The sequence below is a fragment of the Crocodylus porosus genome, unplaced genomic scaffold, assembly GCF_001723895.1.
Source record: "Crocodylus porosus isolate Cpor-Errol unplaced genomic scaffold, CroPor_comp1, whole genome shotgun sequence".
Classification (NCBI taxonomy): domain Eukaryota; kingdom Metazoa; phylum Chordata; order Crocodylia; family Crocodylidae; genus Crocodylus; species Crocodylus porosus.
This window is the reverse complement of record NW_017728951.1, coordinates 25,992,357-26,000,012: the sequence shown is the minus strand read 5'-3', so window position 1 is coordinate 26,000,012 and position 7,656 is coordinate 25,992,357. Positions and strand designations below refer to the sequence as shown.

The 7,656-nt window shown below is 57.9% G+C and overlaps 1 protein-coding gene across 2 annotated transcripts in view; it reads left to right on the top strand.

Annotated features, from left to right (window-relative positions):
* The window catches only part of CUNH10orf76 (chromosome unknown C10orf76 homolog), an 81,045-nt gene that overhangs the window by 42,260 nt on the left and 31,129 nt on the right, over positions 1-7,656 (top strand). For both annotated transcript variants that reach the window (XM_019555567.1, XM_019555568.1), the window contains exons 20-22: positions 3,490-3,572; positions 4,446-4,572; positions 7,100-7,175. In XM_019555567.1, coding sequence (XP_019411112.1) covers positions 3,490-3,572; positions 4,446-4,572; positions 7,100-7,175 — 286 coding nt within the window. The remainder of the gene's footprint in view (positions 1-3,489; positions 3,573-4,445; positions 4,573-7,099; positions 7,176-7,656) is intronic.

Below are 7,656 nucleotides of genomic sequence, written 5' to 3'. Positions count from 1 at the left end.
GTCCAGAGGAGGCCACTCACATGGTCAGGGGCAGCAGGGGCAGGCCCTACGGGGAGAGGCGACGGGACCTGAACCTGTTCAGCCTCCACAAGAGAAGGCTGGGTGGGGACCTGGGATAGTCTATAAACTCACTAGGGGGGACCAGAAGGGTTTGGGGGAGACCTGGTTTCCCCGAGCACTCCCCCGCATAACAAGGAATAACAGCCACAAATTGTTGGAGAGGAGGTGTAGATTAGACATCTGTAAGAACGACTTCACGGTCAGGGTGGCTAGGGTCTGGAACCAACTTCCAAGGGAAGTGGTGCTGGCTCCTACCCTGGGGGGCTTTAAGAGGAGGCTAGATGCTTACCTGGCTGGGATCATTTGAGCTCAGGTTTTTTTTTTCTCCTGCCCTGGCAGGGGGTCGGATTTGAAGATCTGTAAGGTCCCTTTGACCCCACTTCTATGGTTCTGTGATTCTATGAACAGCCTCCACCTCCCTGCCGGGGGCTGCGCAGAGGATGGAGCTGGGCTGCTCTCAGTGGGGGCAGACGACAGGACAAGGCGGAATGGGCTCATGCTGCAGCAAGAGAAGTTGAGGTTGGCTATTAGGAAAAACTGTCTCACCGGGAGGGTGGTGAAGCCCTGGGACAGGCTCCCCAGAGAGGTTTTGGAGCCTCCATCCTTGGAGGTGTTTAAGTCCCGGGTAGACAAAGCCCTGGTTGGGATGAAGTAGTTGGGACTGACCCTGCTTGGAGCAGGGGGTTGGACTAGATGTGACCTCCAGAGGTCTCTTCAGCCCTCATTTTTTATGATTCTGTGATTCTGTGTCTGCAGCCTGGGGACGCTGCTTGCTGGAGCAAACAGCAGCTCTGGTAATGCAGGGACAGGGAAATGGGCATCTTTCAGCAGTGATTTCTGGACGTGTGGGTCTGCCTCTGGATGGCAAGCAGCCTTGTTGCTCCCTGGAGCTCTGCTCTGGTGATTGGAGGCCCGGGGTATTGACCGCCATTAGCTTTTTGCTCCGGGTATCGATCGGGGAGGTGTTGGTGCATCGCTGTGCACAGCTGAGCAGTGTTTGAAACTGGCTCGTTGCATCGGTCCCGCCATCCCCAGCTGGCTGGCACGGGCTACAGCAGCTGTCTGAGGGGGCTGCCCCTCTCCATCCCCCAGGGAGGCTGGATCAATGCCTGTGCATCAGCCAGGCAGGGAGGGCAGTGCTGCTGCTGGCAGGAGAGCGATGGAAGAACCCGTTGATCCCACGGCCAGTGGCTGGAGAGAGGTCTCGCAGCCGACAGCTCTGGCCTCGGCTTCACTGCCCCCCTTCAGCTCACACGGCTGTCGTGATGCACATGGGCAGCTGGGAGGATAACCAGGGTCAGAAGGAGACAGGGTAGGTCCTGCTGGCCCATTGCGAAGGCTGCAGCCTCCACGTGAGGACATCCATGGCCTGAGGACGCTTGGAGCTGCAAGGGGAGAGAGGCAGGCTCTGCTGAAATCCCCTCCCCTTCGCCCTGCTCTGTGCCACTGAGGGAGCTGGAAGGAAATGTCTGCACGTCGCCTCTGTGCTGGGGGCTGCCTGGCCCCACGGTGGAGGCTGGGGGCTCCAGGCCTTGTTGCGCCCCACAGCCCCCTTCACCTTCTGCCCATGGCAGGTCGTGTGAGCCCCGGGGGGTGGCCAGCCAGCCCCTTGCTGCAGCTTTCACCATGCAGCCACACCTGCCAGCTCGTCCTCCTCCACCAAGCTGCAGCAGCACCCTAGGGTACCTTGAGACCCTTTCAGGGGTGCCGCAGTAGGTTGGCACCTAGCAAGTAGGCTAGCACGACTTGCAGGAGAAACCTGGAGATTTCCAATAGGAGCCGTAGGGTTAAAACCATCAGGCCTGGCTTTGTCTGTGCTCTTTGCATCGGAAGAAGGATTATAAGATTTCTGTATAGGCAAAAAAGGAGTGAGAGCTCAGAGATGGCATTTTCCGAGGAGGGCTGGAGTCTCGCAGGGTTGAGGACAGTTGCTGTAGAGCCCAGGACCCAGAGCAGGTCCATAGCCAGCTTGTGTTGGTGGCTGGGGGGAGGCATGGGGCAGGAGCATCTATGTTTTCTAGGGGCTGGTCCCCTTCCTTCCCCCTTTCTGCTGCTGTCCCTGGGCTGGCTCTGAGTTTACATGGCCATGACAGCCCTGCCACGCAGCCAAAGACAGAAACCATTGAAGCGGTGCCCGGAGAGGGAAGGACCTGGCCTGACATTGCACTGCAAGGCACTGGTTCCAAGCAGCAAACAGCAAAGGGCTCTTTAAATCCTGCCTTTACACCCCTCACCTTGTGCTCTGGCTACCTCACTGGGCAGTTTGAAGTCCCAGACCCCCAGGAGCAGACCTGGGGAAGCTAAGGGCAAGTCCAGAGCTTGCCTCTGGTCCTAGGCAGTTTTCTGTATGAGGCCATTGCTGGGAAAGCTGCTGCTAGCCTCAGCATTAGCCCAGACATGTCTGGGGTCTGTTTCCATCGCTGCAGGCATTCAGCAGCGCAATCATGCTTCACGACGGTGACTTGAGAGCCCCTGAAATTAGCCCTGATTGCTTTCAGCTTTTGCTGCACTGGGCACCTCCAGGGTCTTGTCCTGCTGTGTCTCCATATCTGAGCCCGGTTTGCCCTCGGTGACCAGCATGGGGAGGTAGCACATCCATGGTGGGGCAGCTGCACCACAACTGGGGTAGAAAGTGGCCAAAGTCCACGTGTGCATTGCTGTCCCTGGGTCTAGGCAGCAGCGATGGTCAAGCTCTGGGTCTCCGGGCTCTGGCAGGGAATGCAGGGGGCAGGATGGAGGTAGCTGGAGGTCCCAGCAGGTACAAATGCTCGTTGTCAAGTGTCTCAATGGGAGATGGAGCAGACTTGACCTGCAAAGCAGCGAAGGCGAATAAACCCAGGACTCTGCGATATCTGTTTCCATAGGAACTGCCATGTGCTGGGTCAGACCCAGATCCGTCTTGCCCAGTCTCTGCTGTCATGCGGCAGCAGAGAGTGGAGGCTGAAAGGGTCCCAGCAGGTTTCCCCTGCTCCTCTCTCTCTTGCAGCCTTCAGGGTCCAGGCAGGTCCGATGCAGAGGCCGTGCCCCGCGCTTCCTGCTCAGTGGCAATCGATGCCCCTTTCCTCCAAGCACGTGTCCAACCCCATGTGAATCTGGCTGAGTTCTCGGCTCCCACCACAGCTGGGGGCCGCAAACTCCCCCTTTAATCTCAAACTGGGGGAAACAACGTCCTGGTCTTCGTTTTAAACTGCTGGCCTGCTCATGTCATGCTGTGACCCCCTGTCTTTGTCTGGTGAGGGACAGTAATAAATCCCTAGGGGCTTTCTCTTCACCATTGAGTCTTTTGAAAGCCCTCATGTAAAACTCTCCAGCTTATATGGCCGGTTAGAAATCAGCCAGCTGCCTGGAAGGTCTCCGGGCCAGCGGGGGCTTCGCAGGTTGCAATGCCTGGCTGGGAAGAGCGGTGACTATTGCTGTTCTCTCTCGTAGCTCTGATCAACCTGCTGAAGTTCCTCATGTCCAACGAGACAGTGTTGTTGGCGAAGCACAACATTTTCACCTTGGCGCTCATGGTGAGCATGGGGCGGGGGTCTAGGGCTGGGGCTGTTTAATCGGGAGAAGAGGAGACTTGATAAGCTTTTGACTACAGCAGAGGTGGCTCTGTGATGGGACAGAGATTGCTTGTCCACTGGGGACAGAAGCAGACATCAGGGGCTTGAGTTGCCATGGAGGAGATTTAGCTTGGCTATTAGGAAGGACTTTATGGGAACACATTGCCCAGACCACTTGCAGGGTCTCCATCCCTGATTGGCCTTAATTGCAGATTGGGCTGATTTAGACAGGGATGGTCTGACCATGAGGGTGAGGTTGGACTAGATGACCCAGGAGCCCTGCCAGCTCTGTGTCAATAGCTCCTGCAGGCAGGGTAGCTGGGAGATCTGATGTTTCCTCCAGAACTTGCCTCTCTTCCGTGGAGTAAACCAGGAGCGTTCAGGTTGGGGAAGACCAGACCAACCCCATGGGAGAAGGGGCATGTGGTGTTATGCATGCATCTAGGATGCCACCTTCTCCAGTGGTGGCTGAACCCTGGGATTGGGGTCCAAGCCCTTGCACGCAGGCCCAGTGCTCCTGGGGACACCCCCACACTGAGCCCAGGCTGGCAGGGGCCAGGCTGCCTGCAGGAGAGGGCTTTGTACAGCCATGTTGCAAAGAGCACGCCTGGAAAACGCAACCTTGGGGCTGGGGTGGGTCCAGTCACACTTCCTAGTCATGGCAGCTTCCCTGCCCAGCAGAGCCGCAAGCCAGGCTGTGCTGCCAGCCAGTGCAGTGTCGTTAAGTCTCCGACCCGTAATGAGATGACAGAGCCAGAAAAAGCCAGTGTCGGGTGACAGAGGACTGGGCAGGTGTCCACAGTTTGAGCGTGTGTTATGGCCTTTCTCTTGCAGGTTGTGAACTTGTTCAACATGTTCATCACATACGGAGACACCTTCCTGCCTACGCCCAGCAGCTATGACGAGCTGTACTACGAGATCATCCGCATGCATCAGAGCTTCGATAACCTCTACTCCATGGGTGAGTGTCCGACCGAGCCGGGCCACCACGGGTCAGACCAGCCTGCATATCTTACCTTAGAGGCCCCTGCTTGCCCTGTGGGTGTGTGCACAGGTGGGCATGCATGTGCTGGCACGTGTGCCAGGGTAGGAATTGAGGGAGGCTCAGCTTGTAGAAGACTCCGTGTTCTCTGATGCAAAAAGCACAATGCTTCTTTCTGTTGCGGGTCAGCCAGGGAGCAGGTGGCGTGGGTGGCCTCTTGCAGGCAGCAAGAGTGAAGGTCAGTGCGGCCCTGTCGCTGTGACTGAACGCTGGCAAGAGCTGCCATGGTGCATCAGTCTCCCAGCTGGGGAAGCACAGCCTCAGCTCCAGGGACAGTGCAGCCCAATGCAGGACCTGGCGGCACAGGGCAGCAAGCACTGTTAATGCAAACAAGGAGCCTGGACAAGTGGTATAGGAGGCTCCCACCATTGCCAGAGCCAAGCAAGAAGGCAGTGTGTCCTGTCCTGTCCCATTCCCCACAGCCTGTTTGCAGAGACAGCACCTTGCTGCACACTGGCAAAGAGAGGAAACGGAGTCGTCGTCAGTGCCTGGGCTCTGGGAACAAGGTACAGATATCACGCAGAAGCAGGATCAAGCCCCGTGTGAATGAAGCCATGTCCATGAACAGCCGCAGCCGCCTGCTCTCCTGCCCATGTGCCCTCTGCCGATCCCTGTCCCAAAGGGCATGTTCCTCCTTGCCAGCCCCACAGAACTGCCTGGGATGGCACAGGAGAGAAGACCCTCCAGGGCCAGGGAAGAGAGGGGCATTCGCTGCCGCAGCTGCACTCATGCGGCCTCCTCTGAACTGGGGATGCCTGCTACTGCCGCAGAGCCTTTGTCCCATGGCCAAAGGGCCAGGGAGGCCTTTAGGGCCCCGAGCAAGCCAGGAGGAGCCCCAGCCTCCCAGGAACCAAGCGCCTGCTCTGGGCAGTGGTGCCTGGGTGTCCTCTGGGCAAAGCTGCAGAGAAGTGGAGCGATGCAGACTCCTTCTCCCCCAGGACAGTTGTGGGTGTCTGAGCCAGGAGGTCTTGCTAGTACCAGCTCTGGGTTGCTTGTTTCCTCCTGGGCTGACTGAACAGAGGCTGAGGTTCAGAGGAGGAGAAGCTGGAGCCTGGAGGGCCATTGCCTCTTGAGCGTCTCAGCTGCAGGGAATTGGGCCCAGGGCATCTGCCTGGTCTCTGTGCAAGTCTTGGCTCCACCAGGCTGACAGTTGGATCTGCTTCTTGAAGCCAGGTGGATGGTCCCAGATGGACCTGGCTGGGTGCTGCCCAGAGGATGGTGGCGGCAAGGAGGCCTTATCACATAGGAAGACAAGATGCACCTTGGGGGGAGACTCTAGCCCCAGAAACAGCATTGTTGGGCAGGTAGATCTGGAAACCTCCACACTCCCATGCGATCGCTGCCAGTACAGATGAAATGCCAGGACTTGGTCCCCTTCCCTGCTTTGTCCTGTGCTCAGATGCCAAGGCTGTTGGAGCCCTGGAACCGCGTGACTTTGAACCCAAGCCATGGGCCATCTGACTGCAGTGCCCCGGGGTGCCCTGCCTCTTGTGGAGCCTTGTCCATCCTACTCACCGGCCTGTTCGAGCCCATCTGTGACAGGACCAGCACAGAAACGCTAATCCCAGTCTGCAGCACTGGTGGCTGGAGAAGCGAAGAATTGCTCTCTGCTGAGATAGGCTTAAATCCCTGGACATTGTCCAGTGTGGACAGAGCCCAGAGCCGACGGGAACCAGAGCAGAAGGAGACGAACACGGAGAAGCTGCTGGGGCTTAGTGCATGCACACGCAACAGGCTGACTGTGGGGACCAGGCCATTTGGTGCCATGATAAGTAGTAGAGCAGACATACCACATGCAGCCTTACCCCAGTGTAAGTCCCTGTAATCCAGGATAACATTACCCCTGCGACTGTGTAGGTTGTATTGGTGAATGAGCTGTGTGTCTGCAGCCTTGGGCAGTTCACCCCAGCTGGCTCTCTACCCCTCCAGCTGTCAGGGGCTGTCATAGGCCTGCTCCAGGCAGCCAGCTTACGAGGGCTCCTTACTGTGGGGTAAAATCCAGGCACATTGCATTGCGTGCTCACTCTGTGACCCGTACAGAGGTGATACCTGGAGGTATCGCATGCAAGATACAGGTGAGATGTTGGAATGAAGCTGGGGGTCAATCACACAATCAACACACGCACGCTCATGCATGTACACATACTCACACTTGCATACCCGTCCATATGCCCAGGCAGCACACGCCTGCACTCCTGTTTTTTGTCCCTGTTGTTTCCTGTACGCAGCCTCCAAGGCAATGGCCTGGGCCAAGGCAGAAGTAGGAAGCCTCGTGCTGGGCTGGGTTACGTCCCTTAGCTCCGTTCTCTCGCGGGTGCTGGGTGCTTTGGCCTTACTGCATCCTTGGCCGGGCAGGATCAGGCCACTGCAGGTGGGCAGGCATCATGCTGGGGCTGGTACATGCTGGCAGACCCACCACTCTCTCTCTTCTCTCTCTGTCTTCCAGTTCTGAGGCTTTCGACCAATGTGGGCCAGTGGAAGGAGCCTGCAAGCAAGGTGACCCATGCACTGGTCAACATCAGGTGAGGGGTGGCGCTAACCCCTTCTAGGGGGCTCTGGGCTGCTGGGGGACTTGGAAGGGAGAGAGCCAAGGGCTGTTTTCTAGTGATGGATGCTTTGCTCTCTCAGGGGCTCCGAGTACCTTGAGCCTGGCGTGGGCGCGTGTGAGCTACTCCTCCCAGAGGCAGGCAGGCAGCAGGGGAGAGCGCGGTGCTGGGGGTCTCCCATGCTGCATCCCATTGCAGCTCAGTCCTGCTGCAGGACGGGGTGTCTGGTGTCCCTTGCTTTAAGCTGCTGTTTGTGGCCCCTGCTCCATTGGCACCCGTGAAACCCTCCAGCTAAAGGTCTGGTGCGGGTGGGAGTGGCTGCCCTCGTGGACGGGTTGTTCCAGGGTGGTGATGGGGTCTGGCCCTGCCTCTGAAGCCAAGCTGAGGGCGCAGCGTGGGGCTGAGGGGAGGGGAGAGAAGAATCTACTGGTAACGTGTAAATTGAGCAGAGGAACAG